Genomic DNA, 22120 nt, shown 5'->3' on the forward strand with positions numbered 1-22120 from the left:
ACTTGTAAGCCATAGCATTGTTCAGTCAATTTAGCTTTGGTAGTTAAGTTCGAATTAGTGTTAAGTTTATTTCACTTTCGGGAGGAGATAGGAATGGACCGTGAGTTCATCGAGTCAACGGCCACCTTTATCATCTGTCTGTGGTGGATAGACAGGATTCCTCCATCTTCATGTGTGAAGATCGGTTAGGTTTGTGAAAGGTTTAAAGTTTCAGGTCAGAAATAGATCACTTAGCTTAACTCAGCAAATTTGCAATTATGGTTAGCCTTTTGTTTTTAACTAATGTGCTGCAGATTCCAGAACAAGATTTAGGCTAAGCTGCAATTTTTTTAAATTAATTTTTGCCTATGAAGAGACTAAAAGAAAGTGAAAATTTTTTTAGAAAGAAAAAGAAAGCTAGAGAAGAGGAACTAAAAAGAATGAAGGAGCCATTTTGAAGTTCGTAGAAATTGCCTCTGCTAAAAAAACAGAAGAGATTAGCACATTAAATCTCTACCTCAAGTTGAGACGGAAGAAGTGTAGGCTACCTCGAGCGAAACAATAACAAACTGATCATTGAAAGAAGTCAGCCTGCGAATGAAACACTGTCAGATAAAGATAAAACAGATGCTATCCAGCCTATTATTCTCATAACGATCGCTACTTGGCCAGAAACATCAACTCATAACATGAGAGTCGAGATGATCAAATTAGGGCCCGAAAGGTTTCAAAATAAAGAAGGGCCATTCAAGCCAGCGATTACAGTAATTAAAGAAGACAAAGAATCCTTCAGCTGTCTGAGTAAGAAGTGGTTTTATTTTGAACTTTCAATAAAATTAAACAAAACTGCTTTAATTCTTCTGTTGTGTGGAATTTTAATCAGCTTTTACGACGGTATCAAGGGGGGGTAGGGGCGGCGATCGGTGAAAAAATCCAAGGGCGGCATATTGCGTTGTTACGCCACTGTGCCTATATTGTAATTCTTATCTCAACAACTCAGCGTTTGATTTAATGATAGTGTTCACAAAGACAACAAAAAAAAATATCTGAAATTATCAGTAAATTACGATAATTATGTTATTGTTCTAAAACAAGCACCACTAATTTGACAAGCTTGATGGATTTCACAGTATGCACATTTTTACTATCAATAACGCTTAAGATTACTGATAAATTTTCAAGCATTTTGCGTTTTTTGGAATTTTTTCAATTATTGCTGACTTTGCTGTAAACAGCCCTTTAAGCAGAAAGCAAAATACAAAGTTTGGAATTTTTTTATGGTATATTCATTTGATTTAATTATTTTGCCTACTGCACGTAAGCGGCAGTGTAACTCAATTGATAAAAGCATCCAACTGGTATCTGAAGGTATAATTATAAGCACGGCGGTCACCTCAGTGGTTTGATTTTGGATCAAGAGGTTGAAGATTCGATACCCACTGCCGCTGTTGCGATTGTATTCATGCATAACTTACAAAAGTTTTGTCCCTTTACAGTATATTATGTTCGATTTTTCGTCATGCTGATGAAAACAGTTCGTGCTGCATGGGATGAGGCAGCGCTAATCAAGAAAAAAAAAAAAAAAATTATCGTTATCGGACATTATCGGCGATAATTTTATCGTTATCGCTTAACTTTTTTTTGATTTATCGTTTATCGTTATCGCTTTAGGCATTTTTCGATTATCGTTATCGCTTAACTGAAAAATGAGTTATCGCGCCAAACACTGAATGCAACTTGCTAAATACAAAACGGTAGCATAAACAACAGTGCTATTGTTTGTTGCGAACATTACCTTTTTCTCCTTTTCTTCTAGATTCTAGAAGGCGTATAAAAGTCAACTCAAACCTCGACGCCAATGGACATTGAAAAGTTGTCAAATTAGTAGCGCACAGTTCACGCTTTTCGAAATAAATTTGACTGCGTAGCTATTGTTTCGCTAAGCTTGTTTGAAATGTTTCACCTAACAAATGGTTGCTTATTGATTTTAATGATATTTAACTCTCTTACTTCGGCTCAAGTTTCTACACAGCATCAGCGAGAATACTTGGCCACCAAACAGAATCGAAATCTTTACTCTGGTGGAAATTTGCGTTCTCAGTATCGATTTGTACAATCAGCAGGTTTAGAAGTTGGACAAGAGGACGTGGGGACTATCACTGCAAGGCAAGGGTAAGTATGTAAATCGACTCGACAAAGTAGTAGGCTACAAATTTTATAGTAAGCTAGTTGTATTTGTAAGTAGCAGTGCCAAATGCTGTTAGTGTTACACTAATATAGGCCTATTTTGCTAGAGTCTCCTACAACTCAGCAGGTGTGAATTCAGCACATTGCAGTTGAGCGAGTGACAACTAACAACTGAGCTAGTATCATTTCAGCAAGTAGCCTAGCTGAAATTGATTAATGATGAAGGCAAGTAAAAACTAAGCAAGCCGACACTTGGCAATTAACAAGTCAGCAAATTCAGTTTAGCAAGTGATGACCAAGCAAGTCTGATGCTAGACGATAATTTCATTTGCTGACTTGGGTAGTAGGCCTAGCTGAAATATACTTGCCGAGTTGACGCACTTGCTGAGTTGTCGCATGCCGAGTGGTCCAACTACCTTTTGCAAGTATGTCCGTTCCGATATCTTGGTTGGTTAGCGCGTGAATTCGTAAATGAAGAAACTTCAAGATCAAGCGGCGCTGGCTCGATGTGTGCGCTTGAGCAACGAATTTTAAGGATGTTCTCCATTCAGCGGCACCTAATGGATGGAATAATTCCCTGGCAACGACATTTCAACAATTGGAAACTTCACTCTCTGTCAATCTCGGTAACCGGCCCGGTGTCAAAAGCATTTACAAGTATGCGAAACTACCAGGAATAACCTATCAAGGTTTTGTCAGTCCGAGGATAAAGATTCAAAAACAAACCAACCAAACAAGATATTGATTTTTCAAACGCTTCCAAAAGTGTCGCAAAGTATTAGTTTGTAATTTCATATGGTTACCGTAAGCTATGTATTATAATAATAATTGTACAACTTCAACAATAACTGCTTGAAATAAAAACCTTGGTTCCTTGACAAATTATCACGAATCATTAGGAATCATCAAGATCAAATTTATTCAAGTAGAATACATTCAGACTTTAATTTAATAGGTTTAGTTTTTAACTGAACTTAAAATGTTTCTTTATCTGACAAAAACTCAACCTCACGCCTTTTTCTTTCTTTTTTAGACCGAACGTCTGCGGAGCTGTCTGCTGTAGAGGATGGAAGTTATCAAAGCAAGGATACTGCATTTTACGTAAGTTTGGTAGACCAAAACTGTCCTTATTTCGACACCAGCTATAGCTGTTGTGAAACACTGCACAACATTATCCAGAAACGACGAATATCGTCCTTTTTATGAATGAATTCTTACTTTTAAATTGCGGATTCTATTCTTGAAAAACTATAGGCCTACTGATAGTCTATAGCACAGCCAAGGAGAAAACTTTTGTTTTCGGAGGAAAATCTACCTCTTTTTTCGATAATTTTACTCGCACTTTAATTAACTCATTGATACCGGGCCCGAATTATTCTCTTAGCAAAATAATTATCATCCACAGTGAATAATTTCTATAGATCGGCATGTAGGGAAAATGCAGAATAGCTTTAACGTATAGTCTAACATTCTCAGAACAAAAAAGTGTTTTATTACGTTTTTAAACAAAGCTTCAGTCGTTACTGTGAGAAACTATTTTGCGCCGATTGAATAAACTAAGCATTTTCAAAACAATGTTTTTAAGAAATTTGATTAAATTTGGTAGGAAATGATTTTATCGATAATTGCATTGATGGATCAATGTGACAACACTTTGAGTTTTAAATAATATAGCTCGTCTACGATTGCTGAAGCTTGGGGGTCGAATAGCTATCAAAATTTGAACTTTGACAAAAATATAATGGTGTTAGACATTAAAATAAAACCAAAAATGAAGTTTGAAAGTATTCACACAACCAAACCCAAAGCCTCATCAAACTTGAAGCATTCTTTGCACGCGTTCGACAACAATTTCTGGTTGACGAAGCGTTTCAGAATGCTTTTGATGTTGTTTGAGAACCGCTTCATTCAAAGTATTCAAACAAAAAGCGATTTGTTGGGGCGACTCATGCAAAAACTTAACCCTATATTTTTCTTAAAACCTTTGAAAATTTGACATTTACTGCATACTTGGCATGCGCAGTTGTGTTATTTGTTTGACTAGCCAAAAAAAAAACACACTTTAAGAGGATAAGTATGAATTTATTCTAATACTCGGCGATACGGTATGCAAAAAGATGTGATTCCGTATTATGCAAAAGTGTTCTGTCATCTTGTACTTATAGGCTATTAAACTATTTAAAACTAAATTTTATCGTAGCTACTTTAGGAAATGCTTTCTGAAATGAAACTCATTTCAAAAAATGGTCCCTACAAATATATTAAAAACAAAACGAAAATCAGAGCATTTTAAAATTTTGAAGATTTGTGTCGAACAGATATTTTAGCGTTGCTTTGACTGACATTTTTCAAACAACATTTGCAGCGATCTGCAATCCCTTGTGTCAAAACCAAGGACTATGCTGGTGGCCAAATAAATGCAAGTGCAAGTATGCTTACCAAGGAAAAACATGCGCTTTCAAAAGGTATGGAACTGGAGTAGCCACAATGAGAGCTCTAAGGAAGAGGAAAAACGGTCAAAACGAAAGACTTGTATCAATATATACGCTGCCAAGAGCTCTAACACCTTTAGGTAAGTATAGTAAAACTTTACACTTAAGTTTTAAGAATCTTAAAATAGGAGAACTTAGGCTTTAGGTGGCTAATTAAAACACTTTCTGCAAGAGTTGAATTGTTTCTCTTATTCAGCTTGGTGGATTTTTTTCTAGTTGACTCCAGGCATTCAGTCAGATATATGTAAATGGGAGTGTTTAAATTTACAATTACTTTACAATTTACAAATAATGGTCATTTTGGACAAAACAAAAGCGTTCCTCGTTATAATAAGCATTAAACATGGCTCTTAAAAGTAATGTTGTCTAAGTATCCTCAAATGAGTCTGCCTATTTCTCGACTAAAAACAGAAGATCCTTCCATCAGGGGACCCTTAACTACCGGCCTGTACAAGTGTACTAGCCCATCAAGGATCTAGCATACCTGAAGGTCATGGAATCAGATTTCTATTTTTTTTTTTTTTGGTGTGTCCGGACTGAACATCGTTCAATAAAAAAATTTGGAAATAGGCTACAGATTCGGACTGGTAAGCCTATATTTGTAATGTTATCTGAAGCCTATAAATGTTTTTAAAATAAAAGTTTTTAACAAAATTGCAGCCTCCTGCCTGGCACTAGGAAAATTTCCCGTCGGATAATTGCCCGTGTGGGAACATTGCCGTTGAGAGAATTGCCACCCGGAAAATTGCCCGTCTTTGAGTAAGAAATAGCTGCGAAAAAAGTCCAGCTGTGAGTCTGTATTGAAACATTGTTCCTCTGATAGTTTAAACTTAGGACCCAGCTGTGATATAATAGGCGTGATAAATTTTAATCTGCAAATGCCAAACTAAATGAAAAAATGTTTCTGGGGAATATAAATATCAACTCTCTATCTCATACCGAAAAAGTGTACAGCTTTACGCTGAGTTCTGAGGACAGTCTTCTTTCCGATTCCGCTAATGTCTCAAATTTTGTCACCCCAAAATGGTGACCGTCATAAAAAGTGAGCGCGGAAACACATTCTTGTAGATGAATTGCAATTTATGCATCATCAGAATAAGACGAATAAAAGTGGTACTACGATTTATTGGGAGTGCAGTGAAAGAAAATCTACAAGTTGCAAATCCCTGTAATTGATGTTGTTATTGTTAACTATGAAGTGAAAACTTGCTGATTTGCCATGCACAACGCACATGACACGAACTGTCATATTGCCACCCTTCTTAATCGTTTTACACTTTGTATATTATCATGGAATCGTCCGGGTGTTTTGATGGAAGTATTCTCATTATTTGCCTTCTGTATGATCGCTTTGGTTAACACATGAGCAACAATAGTAATCATGCAATTTCTGATATCAATTAGACTTTCCCCATAGGCTACTTGTCATTCCTGCATGAAAGTTGTTGCTACTTTCAATGTCTAAATGATCAATTTATGATGTGATGTGCCTTTATTACTGCAAATTACCTAATGTACATTTTCAAGTTTGCTACAGATTAAAGTAGGCTACTTCATGAATTTTGCTTAATACATGACAAAGATCAGTATCAAAACGTAATAATTAAATCTCGTCGCACAAATCTGGTTGCAAGGGTGCTAAGTTTAGACTATTTGAGGAACAATGGTTCAATACAGACTCACAGCTGGATTTTTTTGCAGCTATTTCTTACTCAAAGACGGGCAATTTTCCGGGTGGCAATTTTCTCGACGGCAATCTTCCCACACGGGCAAGTTTCCTGCGGCAATTTTCCGGCGGGCAATTTTCCGAAAGGCAATTTTCAGACGGGCAATTTTCCGACGGGCAATCTTCCTGTCACGCTCCTGCCTGTTTATGCTGGCTGGTGAATCGTTTCCCTTTTCCACCAAAAAGCAGAAAATTTAAATACATTTAGGCTAACACTCGCATAAACACTTTATATTTCACAGCACTTAGAAAAACATAGATTTTAGTAGGCTATAGGTACAGCACTGACGGTGTAGCAACTTTATACCCTAAAAGATATAAAAAAACACAAAGTTTATCTTTTCAGAATCTAGAAGAGCACGCACATGCTTGACAGTGGTATGCTCCAACGGAGGGGGTTGCTTGAGAGGAAGATGTATTTGCCCACGTAGTTTTACTGGACCTCGATGTGAACGACCTGTTTCCAAAACTATTGCAACAACCAGTTTTAATTCAAGCAGATCTATGCATTTCAGAACATTTCCTCGGTGTAAGATTTTTTTTATTTTAAAATTTGTTGTTAAAAGTAATTGTTCTGAAGTGTATGGCAAGGTCATTTAAACTATAATTGGTTAAAGCCGAGCAGAAGCAGTAATTCTAGTTAATTTTTTGCATCAAATCCGTTATATTTGCATTTATATACATTATTATATCGTATTTACATTACAGTATGAGTAGTAGATAATTCTCTTTTAAGCTGCCTCTACAGTATATGGCACTGCATGTAAGTTGCCAAGTTATTTTCACAGTTGAAATAATATCGATATATCAATGGTTTTCAGCTGTTTGTCGTTATCTTTGCAAATACGGAAGCTGTGTTCCCACACAAATACTTGGCCGCTCAACTTGTTCTTGTTTTTCCAACTATCATGGAATATTTTGCGACGTAAAATCGATTTCCAGCATCCAAAGATCAAAAACTCAGCGTTATTCTGCATTGAAAACCAAAGGCAAGTAAATACTGACTCAGCCAGTAAAGTCGCTAGACGTTGAAACAATGTAAAAATGACAACTTTTTGTTTTCTGGGAATCTCCTTAACTTGCAAGTCCACGCTTGCTCTTTGGCTAACAAACACAGTTGTTTTTATTTACCTGGTGGTTTGATTTTCTTGAGAGTTTTCTTAGTTGAAAGTTACATAGAGTTTTCTAAAAACTTGGATTCCTGTTGTTTTCTTTGAATAGCCTTTGCTTGAACCTTTAGGTTATGTCTTTAGGTTTTAAAAATGATTAATTGTACTGTAAGATAAGTCTGTATAAGCTGTTTTGTCCATCGATTTATCATGCTTCTGTTATGTGACATTTATTTGGCAAACAAGCTATTTAAAATTAAATGAAGCATAGAAAATTTAATTTAATAGAAAACAATATTACAAAGCTGACATTTTCGACTGGTGTTGATCTTTGATTCGTAGCCTATTTGACCACTATTTATACCTTGCCATTGCTTGCAGGCCAAGTTGGAAATTGCTACAGGAAGTACCGCAGAAAAGTTTGCTCTCTTGCTTTGGTTGGTAAAAGAACTGCTAAAAGTTGTTGCAGTGGATATGGTATAGCCTGGGGTCCAAAGTGTATCCCTTGTCGCCGTATCAGAGGTAGGAACTGTATATTTTGGTATTGTTTACGGTCATCATGTATCCTTTTTTGGAGGACATGTCTTTCTTTGTTAATAAAAAGCAATTAGTCCTCCGAGAAATCTAATTCAATGCTGTATCACAAAACGATAGCACACGTAAGATGGACTAAATAGGGTAGGCCTATGTTAAAATTTTCAACAACGTAGAATGTTTTAAGTAATGTCAAAATACTTCAAAATGTTTAGTCTTACTCCAGCATTATTGCTTGCCCCATTACAAAGCGCGTCACATAGGCCTTATATTATTTTAACAGTCCCTTTGTGTACGTTTTACATTAACACAACAGCAAAAGCAACCTCAATGTTAAAATGAAGGTGTTATGACCAGGAAGCTACAGTATACTGTGTAAAAAAAGAATATTTATTGGCTTTATTAAATATTACTACAAGCCTGCTGCCGCCATTCATTCAATTGCAGATTCAGAAGTGTGCAAACTTTCGCCTAATACTCGAGATCAATATTTTGATTTGTTTACCATAGCTTTCCGGTATTGATACGCGCTTTCGTAAGAACGTTTCCCTATGAGCTGAGAAATAATAAGCTTTCGATTGTTCATTTGAATGGTGTAAATTTCTTTGCACACGTCCAAATTTTTGTTTAGTTTGTTTTATTATCGACTTTTTATTAAAAAGAGTACCACTGAAGGTGTGATGCAGGGGTAGGCTACGTAACGTTTAAAACAAATTATTGAAACGTTGTGATTGCAGTGGCCTGTTTAGGTTTTCATTTCTCCTTCAATGCATTTATTATGCTGCAACCTATGTTTGAATTGCAACCGCTATGGCTCCTTTGTCACTAACATTAGGCTATGTATAGAATTGTGGATTGTTAATACACTTTGTGTAGAGAAATATTTGAAAATATTACGCTAATTGCCAATCGATACGGTGTTTCAGGCTTGAAACCAAGGAAAAAGTTTCCTCGAACATCGAATTGTCCCAGAGGCTTCGTAAGAATTCAAACTGCTTGTCGTGGTGAGACTTTTCATACAGAACATTTGTATTTTATGGTCTGAATTTTTCTTACCAAAAATCTGCAAAACTGCTAAAACTTTTTACTGGAAAGTATATTTTTAATATAGAAACTATAATGGAAGTTTGTTTTTGTATTGGCAAAGATTTGATTTTAACTATTCATACAAGAATGCAACAAGATGTCTAAAAATGTTCTTACAGATTTAAGACAAGTTCAGCTTTGATGTGGTTAATTTTTTGCTTCGTTTTCGGTAGTCATAACTTACAAGAAGTCAAGCATGGATAATAACTATCTTGCAGTAAATAGCACGACACCAGCAAAAAAACATTGAACCCAATGCAAGGGGAAATCGAATTCACCAATCTAACTTGATTTTTCTTTGATTGAAACTTTGAGCTGTGCAGTGGAAAAATGTTGAAAATGTTTTTGTCTTATGCACTTATAGATATTAACGAATGCAATATCTCGCCAACAAAATGCATAAATGGAAGATGCGTCAACGTTAGAGGAGCGTTTTGGTGTTTGTGCGATGCAGGGTTTCACCCAAGCAGGACAAGAAAAACATGCCTACGTAAGACTTAAAAACACGTTAAAAACAAGTTTTTCAAATTTTTGGATTTGAAAATTTCTACTTATTTCACAAGGTCAACCAATGGCAAGCTATCGCGCAAGTTCTCGTGACTGTGAATTGAGTTCATGAGTCACCTGCAAAATGGTTCAAGTGAATTTCCTTTTTCCGCCGAAGCATGGGAAAACATTGGTGATGACGCATCTAGTAGTGAAGGTGTCCAAAACATTGCGTAATGAATAACAAGTCGCTTGAGTAGACAATAGGTCTCATACGACAGCAAACAAAGATATTTCACAAATATGCTAACTTTTGAAGGTTATTTTGTGATTTCTGTCAGTGGTTGGATTTGTCTTTCTGTTCTATTTTAATTCCTTTATTGTTTGTTATGCATTTTTATTTACCAAGTTAGCCAATTAAAGGCTACCATAACAAGGCTAGTATGGCTACTATGCTTTTTATAGATTTATTATATTTTTAACACAGATATATTTTTAAATGTAGTGGTATCTTCTTACCCTAATAATAAGATAGATGGTGGATTTAATGTGATACCATTGCATTTAGCGAACATTGCAAGAGAAACTGCATCGGGTACTTGTTATACAAGTTTGGACTCGAATGGAAATTGTCCCAGAACTGGCGCGATGCGTGGGAAGAGATCCGATTGCTGTTGCTCGGTCGGAGTAGCCTGGGGTAACAACTGCAAGTTATGCCCAACTCATGGATCAGGTAGATTTTATGCTTTTACCGTGTAGCGTTAAAGTCTTAGACTGCCATCACAGTGTGGGCACACTGTCATGAAAAAAGGTTTGATGTATTTGTCTGTTTTTGTTAAAAGCAAAAAGTCAGATGATGCTATAAAGAGGGTGGCATTTTTTCTGTGCACTCTGATGGCAAAATTTCAAAACACGGTAGTCAAAATGAGAGTGGATTTTGCACTGGACGTGATCATCAACATGGTTGGTTTTGAATCTTTATTCTCGGACTGACAAAGCCTTGAAGGTTATTCCTGGTAGTTTCGCATACTTGCAGAGATTTTTGACGCAGGGCTGGTTACGGAAATGGAAAGAGTGAAGTTTCCATGTTATCACCTTATAGTTTATATACCTACAACACATAGATAGCCTACTGCTTTGTTATTTAACCAACCAGCCTATGAAAACACATATAAGCTTATTAGCCTAAATGAAATAAAATGAGAACAGATTAGTTATGACTCAGGGGCGGATCCAGGTATTAACGTTAGGGGGGGCGATGTCATTGACATTCAGACAAGTGATCAGCCTGGCACGAACAACGACGGGAGGTCTCCCCTAGAAAATTTAGGTTGAATTTGGTGCGTTCTGAGAGCACTTCGAACACTAATTATGAGAAATTCTATAACTTAAAAAAAAAAACTCAACAATGCTGTTGTTAAACAAAACGGAAGGGATAAAGGGCTGATGTGCCCTTGCCATGTCAAGTTGAACTTAAAGCCTGAACAACCTAGCCGTATTTAGGCCTATAGTTGAGATTGATGGTTTCACTCTTGATTGTTCCACAGCAATTTAAAAATTGGCCACCGAAAGATAATAACAGGTAATTAATTCTATCATCGCAATGTCACAGCATAATATTGATAGGCTATAGACATTGAGGTTGTTATAACTGGTTCGCAATGTGTTGTCTTGGTGTGTGGAAGGTCTTCAGAAAATCTTTACCCCCTTCCACTGCATCTCTATGGTACTGCTGTTTCTCGTGAGTTGTTAGATCGCCATCTTTTTCAAGAAGCTTCGCAAAAACAGTCAAAGGCTTTGTAACAAGTTTTTGAAGGGGTAGGCCTACGTGCTTGTGAGAACCTTCAACACGCGGCCAATAACAAATAAGCTGCAATATTTACAAAATAGTCATTTTTTGGCATCAGAATAAACCAACCATGGAAATTTATCCAAGTGGGACTGGTTCCAGTATCTTTTTTCTTCCTTTCTTTTTTTTATGACGAGTAGAAAATGGCAGATTAAAATCATGTGAAGGTCTCCAGGGTTTCTTTAGAAACTCGCATTTTGTTAAGTCATCAATATTAGAAATCGAATCAATGTGGCATCCTACGTCATTCTGTCGAATAATGGAAGTCTTATTGGTAGGCCTATCACTGACATTAGCGACGGCAGCAGAACATTCCCCAGTCAGTTCAGTTTCAGTGCTAACAAAACTGGCATCACAACCATGCTCTAACGGTTCTTTCGAAACACAACCTGTCACTCTTTTATATAAAAATCCAAGGTTTTTTGCGATCTGCGTCGTTTAATGTTGCTGACAACTTTTAAAGCATGTACGGTAATAGCCTACTGCAATATAGTTTCATTATGGTGTCGCTCCTCAATCCTCAGCTCCTTTAAGACTAAAAGAGAGATATCATATTAAATGCTCTACAAAAATAAGCTTACAAATTAACCTCGCATAATTACACTTCTTCAACTCAAAACGTATGTAAGAATTCCAATGGTTTTAGTTCCACGTCTGACCGCCAAAGTTGCGGCTATGCTCTAGTGCCGGCAAAAAGTTTAGAAACTTTTTTAAATTTTAGTAATTTCGTTCGGTAATTAGACTAATGTGACGAAATAATAGCCTTATACTCAGTGCTGTATTCGAGGGTATACGCCGGTATACACAGTATACTCTCTGCTTTTTCGAATAGTATACCCTCTGGATTTCCAAAAATAAACAATTTTGTACCTCTCGTCCAATTTTGATGTTGATAATTCATGTTATGGTAGAACAAAGCTTAGTAGCCTATTTTGCGAGTTGTGTATTATTTTTCATTTTGGCAAATCTGACAGTGTACCCTGTGCTTTTTTTTACGAAAATAGCACTGCTTATAGGCTACTATGTTATTATTATACAATGTTAGTGACAGATCGCTCTGGAGAAAAAGAACCAGGGAAGGCACGGAAATTTTCAAAAAAAAAAACAAGATACAAAATGTCCAAGAAAAACGAAAGATTAGAAAAGAAAAACTAAAACTACCACGCCCTCCATACAATGTGCCTTTTGCCCACGTCTTTTCCATCATAGACTGGGCCTCCAAAGCCACATACGACATCACCATCCAAAGCCAAATTCGATTTGAAGACAAACCAATGCTCGGACACGAGTTGGAGCCCTCAATACTATGTTATTATTATAGCCTACCTTAGCCTAACTAACCTAATCTTTGAACATGGCGAAAGACTTATTCAGCATTGCTTTCGATATGTCGTTTTCCAAATCGTAGCCTATAGCCTACATATAAATGAAGAATAAAGCTACTTTCTTAGGTTTTAGGGGGGGCGATCGCCCCAATCGCCCCCCTCTGGATCCGCCCCTGTTATGACTGCGGGATTGACCGTAAGCTACACCGTTATGGTTAGCGAATCGCAACTGCTCGCTGTAGGCTACTAGTGAGTGCTCAGCCTTGTGCTGATAGCCGGGAAGAACGCCCCTTTCTTCACAATTATTTATGTTTTATATCAACAGATGAAAAAAGACGCATGTGCCCGTTTGGAACACTGCACCCTGAAACTATTCCAAGAGATAGCAACCAAAGAGATGACATCGATATATCGATATACAGCACGCAAGCAGCGGCAATGCAAAACACTACCGGTAGCTTTACCCATCTTTACAATCCATCCACAGCTCCGGAAAGAGATTTACAAGAAAGCATTGTTGGAAACGGGAAACCACATGATAACAATACAGACGTGTTTGACGCTTATCGGAATCGTGGAACGGTTGAGAAAGCAGGATCAGTGGATTTAATGCAAAGTTCAGTCAGGGTGAATGACACCACGGCTATAAATTTCCAAACAACACCCGATCCGAAAGAGTTTTCAACCCAAGAAGAACTAGCATTTTCCTTTCCCACATTACAGCCATCTACACAAACAACCAGTTTTTCTGGAACGGTCTCAGCTTTTAAAACCAGCAGTGATGGAAAGTGCATCCCAAGTTTTTGTAAAAACGGGGGTACTTGCCAACCTGCTCTCAAGGAAAAGAGTATTTCATGCATTTGCCATCCGGGATATTACGGAGCAAAGTGTGAACAAGGTTAGTTTATCATCACATAAAATAAGCAGCTTATTAGGTCTCTCTGATTGTAAACTCTTGTTTTAAGATTAAAATAAAGCCCTCATTGACAAGGTCACTAATTTATTCAAACTAAATTAGGCTACAGAGAATATAGAAGACAAGGAATTTAAACCCTAATTACAGTGATAAAGAATCATCCAAAATGTCTGCACAGTTGAAGACAAAGTAGTTTATAGGAGTGCGCAAACACCACTGACTCTATAATCCTTTAGCCCAGCGTGGTTTTATATCTCACAGAGTTTCTATTGAAAAATATACCAACGTTTAGTCTACTTGACCAAGCTGTAACCTACAACATAAAATCATTAACCAACGCCCGTTAACAGTCGCTGGACTACAGTATTGATGCTTTGTACACTCTAACCTATTTCAGAAATACCAAAAACACCACCTTCTGCACCAGCTGCGACTTCGTTTTCGAGACTTATTTCAACACCTTTGTCGAAAACAAAGCTTACTTCGTCTAAACGGAAACAATCCTGTTTTACAAAACAAAAAAGACGGAGGATGTGTTCAGGATTCTCAATAAAAACCACATATAAGGTGAATTGAAACACACTGACAAAAATCAAAGAGAGAGTTGTAGAAAGCCTAGGCCATGCCTAAAGTAAATTACAGGCTATATGTAAAAATCTTAAGGCTACGTAGCAATTCATTGATTTTAAAAATCTTTATTTTGCACTGACAAAGCAACTTTGGAAGCCCTATCCTGACAGTATAGGCCTATTGTTGTTTGTAGAAGGTGATGCAAGTCCCGTCACCTATAGGTTTACATTGTGAAATAGGAACTTTCCACTTGCTGCTTATGCGCGCGGTTGCTTGTAGGCTAAATTACTTCTTCCTTAGGTGTTGGTCGTTAAAAAATGTTTTTGTTGTTCACGTGCAACGAAAAGATTAACATGTTTCTTCAACGACCAAGACCTTGAAATATAGGCTGACACGTTTATCTTTACAGAATAACCTACGACAGCCACTCTGAAAAAGAGTCTGTTTTCACATTAATTCAGCGTTTGTTGACAAGTTTGTTTTCAATAGCAGACCAACGCTTTTTATTTTCTTCAGAAATGCTGCTGCTCTATTGGTACGGCTTGGGGAAGTCGATGCACTATGTGTCCTCGACGTGGTTCTAACCGATATATTGCCCTTTGCTTAAAACGTGGTCCTGAATCAGCACTGAATCCAACAAAGCAAACACGTAAGCTCAGACCTACGTTAAGTTAAACGAACATATTATCTCTTAAACCCAACCTCTAATGCTAGAGTTGTGTTTGTTCAGGGGCCAAACCGCTCCAAGTAAGGCAAAGCTGAAAAAGTGACATCAGTAGCTCTCGTAGCCTACAGTTCAACCAAAGCAACTAGACGCTTTCCCAATCTAGACTCAAACGCGTTAACTAAGCTACAGTATTTTTTTACAATTTTCAAATAGGCTACGATAGCTCAGTTGGTTAAGTTATAATTCTGTTAATGCAAAGCATGTTTGCAATTTTCAGAACGTGAAAAAGTACAATGCGGAAATCTAAAATGCACTCATGGCACTTGTGTACGACGAAAGATGAAAATTGCGTGTATGTGTAACAAGGGTTATAAATTAAACGCACGAACACGCAAGTGTGAAGGTAAGTTTTATTGCTGTTTAAGAAGTTTCGTGCTTGCAATCGCCAAGAAACGTATGTTGCATTTGGTGATTAAGCTTGCAGTTAAAGTGTCATTGCCCGCAAATTATTTCATCCACTGGATGCCGCTAAATATAAATCTGCTCTTGCAGTGCGCATAACCAGAAATTTAAACGGTCATTGCTTGATATTGCAATACAGATAACACGTTAAATTATATCGATAGCCATTGACAGCTAATGGTGAGATGATGCCAATTCTTTGTGCTACTGTCAAGTCGTGTATGTTTAACATAAGAGCTGCCTTAATACCATCTGGTATTAATATTCTATAAGTCTATCGCTGTATCTCTGTTTCTTCCCACCTGACACCAAACAGGCCACGACGTTTATCATTAACATAACATAGTTAGAGCAATATGACAGTTCTTTTACTATTCTAGACGATATACGCTTATGATATTTTAACAACCCCAAACTGTGTTTGTATTTTTCAGATATCAACGAATGCATTGCACGGCGATCGTTGCGTTCTGTGTGCATTGGCGGGCGTTGCGTGAATTCAAACGGCTCGTTCCGATGTATATGCTTGAATGATTGGAAACCTCTGCCAACAAGGCCGAATGTTTGTGTTCGACGACCGGCTATCATCGATGCAATTACGTCATAGCAGCGATGGTTCAAATCTTGTGCCCAGATTGGAAACTCTTAGTCGCGAGCACACAAAATTCAAACGTGACTTTGACAGGAAATCTTGATTTCACAAATATACAGTACTTAAATTTAAATAAAAATTACAGAGCCCACAATGCAGAAACTAAATTTATATCCAGCAAAGGTTACAAAAACTCTGTCATATGCGTTTTTTGAGGTTTGCCAAGTTTTTCAACTATTTTTGCCTTAACTTATTAGCAGACATCATGAAAACTTTAATTACCCTTAAATTTACTGACATTAAAGTTTTCATGCCGGCTGGTTAAGAAGTTTGTTGACCTACAGCACTTTTACTGACACCATCTTCGACATCAAAATTTCCTCAAAATGACGTGACACAACAATATGTGGATTGTGGAAGTTACCTCAGGATTGAAAAAAAAGGAGACCAGTGTCAACTGATTTTTATGTTTCTTTTAGGCAGCTTGCCTTGCAAGCTATGTACGCTTTGTAATAATTTCTATGAACACCGTTTACCACATGTATCTTTGCTTTTGTGTTTATTTAATATACAATGCAGTATTAGCCTACCAAATAATAAATATATCGCGTGTGTTCCATATATGTCACACCTTGCTTCAACAGTGTAGGCCTAAGACAAAGTACAGCATGATATTAGGTCACTTTATATGTAGTGGAGTCTTTGCAGTAAAGTTATGGATAACTTTCTTTAAGCAACACCAGTAAGTTGAAACTAACTGCAGCTGATATAACTGCAACAAGCATACAGCAGTATGCCCGGCAGAATAACGATAAAGGAAAAACCCTGTTCCACAACGTCTGAGGGGAATTTGGCATCAGAACAAATTTATAAACTTTTGTTGAATTTCTTTACAATACAATTCAAATACGTAGGCAAAAAATGTTTAACTCATGGGGGAGTCAGTGGTGCTGGTAAAGGTTTGTGCTAGGGGGCTACAAGACCTATTTATGATACAAATGTCATATTTTGAGTGTCAACCATACGTAAAAATGACCGGTTATATATGTAATAAATTTGTGAAGGAAATTTCTTTCTGATCCCGAATTTGCAGCGTTGGTTACCACCGTTAACAGACACAAGCTGTAACCCAGACAGCAAAATCTATCATTGTTACACTGATTCAACGCTTGCAAATTGTGCACAGATAGTTAACCCAGTAAACGATCAATCAGGCTTTTCAAAACGTAAATATTTAAATGTTCTTCGAAAATAACGCAACAGAACTAAAAGTTTTAAACATAAACAAGTTATAAAAAGAACGAAAATTTATTTTTCAATTCGCAGAAAAGCCATTTACAAAATTACGCTTGAAAATGCGATTATACAGTATAGACTGCAATACGAGAATATAACATATCATATAAAACTAGTAGCAGTGTACTTCCTTTATGAGCATCAGTAGGCTACCTTAGGTTTTGGACAATTGCTTTGAAAGCTTTGGGTTTTTAATCGTGATTGAAGATTTAGACTAAGTAGAAAGCAAAGCAAGAAAGTCAAACTTCGTGTCCACTTTCAGGCGTGCCCAAGTGTTCTTCATACAAACACATACTTTTAAGCGGTGTCGAACCGGCACCCTTTCGAATGTTGAACTAGGGTCCTCACCAGTCCGTCATGTAGCCGACACGGTAAGTTTACGCAAGCGGTTAATCTGGCTTTCCGATGGAAGTTCGGTTTCAGATAAACACACACAGAGCGGTAGCCAAAGACAAGCTCTGCTTGATGTAACACGGTAATTGTATCTCAGTTTAAAAAGTGGCAGTTTTTATATCATTCCAAAGTTCCTAAACGTTAAAACGACGTAAATATGGGAAGTTTTTCCAGCTGAGATTTATGATGGCACAATTGCTAGTGCAATATAACAAAATGTTCGTTATAACATAGCGTGAATTTATGTTACTTATTAACGTAACTATTAATAGTAAAAACCACACCAGATTAATAAAAGCCCATGGTTAATAATAAAACAAACCGTATTTCAATGACATTGTAAACTGGGGAAAATCTGGAATAAATTAAAAAGCTTATTTTCACATCGAGGAAGATCTCTTTATACTTTTTATATACATATGACACTTGCTACAGAACTTTAAATAAATTGAATTACTAAATTAATAATGAATTTTTATGTATTTTACACAAAAATGTTTACGAAACAATCAGGTATGTTCAAAACAATTTAACAACACAAGAAATGGCAAAAACCGTTTGTTTAATACAACAGCACCACTTTAAACTTTTCAAACTCTTTAATAAAGACATTTTATTTACACACTTATGTAGTTTAATGACGATGTTAAATAAATACATATCTTTATTATTGTCTTCATTTAGTTTTAGAAGGATAATATGCATCAGATGTAATCTATAAGACAGCCTTCCTGCAATGTAAATGCTTGTCAATTTTTATCACTGCTGTTATCGTCTATATCTGATACATTTGAGGAAACAGAATGAAGAGGCTTTTCTGGTAAAGTTATTACTTCTTGAGTGAGGTTTTCTGATGTTTCATCAGTTGAAATTTCCTGAATCTCTACTGGTGTATCGATTTGCTTTTTGGGCAAACAAGGCTCTAGGATAGACATAACTTCCTCGACATCTAGCAAATTATCTTTGGTTTGATGAGAGGGCAACTTGATTCCTCCATACATGTCAGATATAACCTGATGAGACAACAAGAACTGAATGCAAGCTTGAAAGTGTGGTAGAGCATCATTTGTAAAAGCGTTGCAAAACCTTTTGAACGATACACGTTCCGTATCACTAAATGCAGGTTCTTCAGCATAGTAATAAGACAGAATTACTCTAGCTACTTGTTTCAATGACGCAGAGATTATTTTTGGCAAATGCACTGCCATTGAGAATGGCATACACAGACGCAATTGATTAAAAGCTGACAAAACTCCATTGACATACACAGCTAGTGGAAGAAAATCTAACAAACTAATTGGTGGCTGAGGAATCGCGTTACTGCCAGTAGCTGTAGCAATTGGACCAGATGATGGGATTTGATTGTAAGAAATTGAAGTTGTTACCAATGAATATGAAATCATAGAGGTTTCAAATTCAAGAACGCTTTGTTCAATAATTTTGGTAAATGATGTAACAATTGCTTTCTGGAAAATAGGAACTAAAAGACATCGGAAATCAGCTCCAACACGGCTAAATGATTGACCAAAATACATGCACTGACCCAAAACAGAATCCAAACGATTTCCCACCCCTACATTTAAGCTTCTTTCAAGCACTTTGATAAATGAATTTATTCTGAAAGTCAGCCAACAATGAAAAATAGATGCATCATAAGGCATGTCATCTACTCGTTTGTTTATTCCATCGCTGTAGAGTATATTTGAATCATCAGAAAAGATAGCACGATATTGTGTAACTATATCGAAGAGATGAACACGATATATTTCGATGGTTCTTGTAATGTGATCATAAGCATCGGTTTCATCATCTTCACCGACAGGAACAGAATCTAAAACACTCTCAAGCCAAGAATTGCGAGCTTGCAAAAATCGCAATCGCAACTCTGTTTCTGTGAAACATTCTAAGCGACGCAAAAATCCAACAACTTTTAAACAAGTTGGAAGCTGAATAGACGCACGCAGTTGTGCCAACAATTGTTCAAGCATCAGCTTGGAAGACTGTTGCACATCTTTAATCACACTGGTAATCACTGGAATTTCAGAAACAAAGGTTTTTTTGTCAAGACGTTTAACATAAAACATGAGTTCCAGAGCATCTTCATAGTACTGATTACGCACACATGTGTCCATAAGTTGTGGAATTTCAAGTATTTCAAGCAACGCTGTATGTCGTGTTAATGTCAGTGAATTCGAATGCCGTATTGCGCTAATGCCAGCTGCTTCTTTAGCAAAATTCTGACCATGCTCTGACAGAACAGGCAATTTATCCAACATGTTTTGCAATCGTTTTTCAATGACACTGAAATCTTGAAATATATCTTGGGAGCATTTAGCAGTTCTAATGAAGGTTTTGTAATTATGAAATGCTAGTTCTTGGGTGAGATCCAAAATACGTGATTTTTCATCAGCTAATCGAGATGGTTCAAGATTTAACTTATGAATTCCATATGAAGACAAATGAGATAAAAACAACAAAAACTCAGGGTTTCTTCGTTCTTCACCACTAAACTTGTCTTTAAATATTGATGACAAAATGCTCTCATCATCAATATCGACTGAAGACACTTCTTTTTGTGTCATTCTAATATGAAGTTTTTTACACTTGCTATGCAATGCAGGAAAGACTTAAAAGAAAATAATAGAAATTAAAATATATATATATTCAATTATTAACACTTTTAAAACTATTTGACTACAGATATGTCAAAGCAAATTAAAATTTTCACGAATCATCAAAAATTATGTAAGCCTACATCTGCATATCGACATAGCACCGCACCAGGTTTGATAACGTGACAGGAAGATTGCCCGTCGGAAAATTGCCCGCCGGAAAATTACCTTCCGGAAAATTGCCCGTGTGGGAAGATTGCCGTCAAGAAAATTGCCACCCGGAAAATTGCTCGTCTTTGACTAAGAAATAGCTGCGAAAAAAGTCCAGCTGTAAGTCTGTATTGAACCATCGTTCCTCAAATAGTCTAAACTTAGCACCCTTGCAACCAGATTGGTGCGACGAGATTTAATTAATATCACGTTTTGACACTGATCTTTGTCATGTATTAAGCGAAAGGCTATACTTAATTTCAGAACGATTTGTTAGAGTTACAATGCAGTAAATAAAGATGTATATGCATATTTCATTGATTATGAGAAAGCATTTGATAGAGTTAACCATGAGAAACTGATTCACTGTTTGGCCAATATTGGTATGAATGACAAAGACTTACGTTTTATTATCAATTTATACTGGAATCAAAAAGCATTTACTCGCATGGAAAAAAATTTGTCTAAAGGAATTGATATCAAGCGTGGAGTACGCCAAGGAGGTGTACTCTCTCCATGTCTTTTTATTTTGTATACAGAAATGATTTTTCGACGCATTGATGATATGAAAGGGGTAAATGTTGGGGGATTGAACATAACAAATTTACACTATGCTGATGATGCTGTTCTTTTGGCTGAATCACAAGAAGATCTTCAAGAAATATTGGACAATGTTAACTCAATTGGAAAAGAATTTAATATGAAAATTAATGCTAAAAAGATTAAATCAATAATAATCTCAAAATCACCAGGCACTCCAGTACTCCAAATTATAATTGACAATCAAAATATACAAAAAGTTAAATCTTTTTCTTATCTTGGACATTTAATAACTGAAGATGGGAGGTGTGAACATGAAATTCTAAGATGGATAGAAATTGCAAAAACTATATTTGGAAAAATGAAGAATGTTTTAATCAATCAAAGTTTAAATTTATCAATTCGTCAACGAATATTAAAATGCTATGTCTGGTCAACCCTTTTATACAACTCTGAAACTTGGACAGTGTCACAAAAAAAAGAAAAATGGATCGATGCCTTCGAGCTCTGGTCATACAGGCAAATGTTAAAAATTTCATGGAAACAAAAGATCACTAACGATGAAGTATTATCCAAATCTAATTCAAGCAAAATTCTCTTACAAATAGTCAAAAGAAGAAAATTAAAGTATTTCGGACACACAATAAGCCAAAACTTGTTACAAAGATCATTAAAGGGAAGATAAACGGTAAAAGAAACAAAGGTACACCAAGAATGATTTGGACATCAAACATCACTAAATGGACAAAATTAAGTTACGAAAATGCAGTACGAACAGCTCATGGTCGAGAACAGTGGCGCATTGTATCCAACCCTCAATACGAGGAAGGGGGTGCAACCTAGTTCGTACCTAGAAAAGATTGAGGAAAAAAATTAAGAAAGCCGAAGTCGCTGATAGCAGTTTAATAGCACAAAGTCGAAGTCGCCGGATCGGAGTTAGGGTAAAGGTTAGCGGAAACTGCGAAAAAATGTTTGCGGAAACTGCCATCAGCGAGGGTTAGGATTAGAGCATAGATTACTCTAAAGTTAGGGTAAGGGTTAGCGGAAACTGCGGTTAGCGGAAACTACGGAAAAATGTTTGCGAAAACT

At 36.5% G+C, this 22120-nt stretch overlaps 2 protein-coding genes across 2 annotated transcripts; one reads left to right on the forward strand and one right to left on the reverse strand.

Annotated features, from left to right (window-relative positions):
• Positions 1 to 1854: 1854 nt before the first annotated feature.
• On the forward strand, positions 1855 to 16599 carry LOC145783109 (latent-transforming growth factor beta-binding protein 2-like). Its single transcript, XM_082594884.1, has 14 exons — positions 1855 to 2151; positions 3200 to 3267; positions 4532 to 4738; positions 6731 to 6913; positions 7206 to 7373; positions 7875 to 8015; positions 8954 to 9031; positions 9478 to 9603; positions 10168 to 10332; positions 13099 to 13671; positions 14087 to 14256; positions 14776 to 14908; positions 15204 to 15329; positions 15823 to 16599. The coding sequence occupies exons 1-14, from the start codon at positions 1934 to 1936 to the stop codon at positions 15993 to 15995; spliced, it is 2529 nt and encodes an 842-aa protein (XP_082451010.1). The 5' UTR covers positions 1855 to 1933; the 3' UTR covers positions 15996 to 16599.
• A 134-nt stretch (positions 16600 to 16733) lies between these two features.
• LOC145783110 (conserved oligomeric Golgi complex subunit 8-like) lies at positions 16734 to 20286 on the reverse strand. Its single transcript, XM_082594885.1, has one exon. The coding sequence runs from the start codon at positions 20249 to 20251 to the stop codon at positions 18419 to 18421; it is 1833 nt and encodes a 610-aa protein (XP_082451011.1). The 5' UTR covers positions 20252 to 20286; the 3' UTR covers positions 16734 to 18418.
• Positions 20287 to 22120: the final 1834 nt, after the last annotated feature.

Source organism: Aplidium turbinatum, chromosome 14 (genome assembly GCF_918807975.1).
Source record: "Aplidium turbinatum chromosome 14, kaAplTurb1.1, whole genome shotgun sequence".
Lineage (NCBI taxonomy): Eukaryota > Metazoa > Chordata > Ascidiacea > Aplousobranchia > Polyclinidae > Aplidium > Aplidium turbinatum.

Coding starts and splice junctions, on each gene's coding strand:
- LOC145783109 (XM_082594884.1), top strand. CDS start 1,934: ATGTTTCACCTAACAAATGGTTGCTTATTGATTTTAATGATATTTAAC. Junction 10,333..13,098: donor ATGCCCAACTCATGGATCAG/GTAGATTTTATG, acceptor TTATATCAACAG/ATGAAAAAAGACGCATGTGC. Junction 13,672..14,086: donor CGGAGCAAAGTGTGAACAAG/GTTAGTTTATCA, acceptor AACCTATTTCAG/AAATACCAAAAACACCACCT.
- LOC145783110 (XM_082594885.1), bottom strand. CDS start 20,251: ATGACACAAAAAGAAGTGTCTTCAGTCGATATTGATGATGAGAGCATT.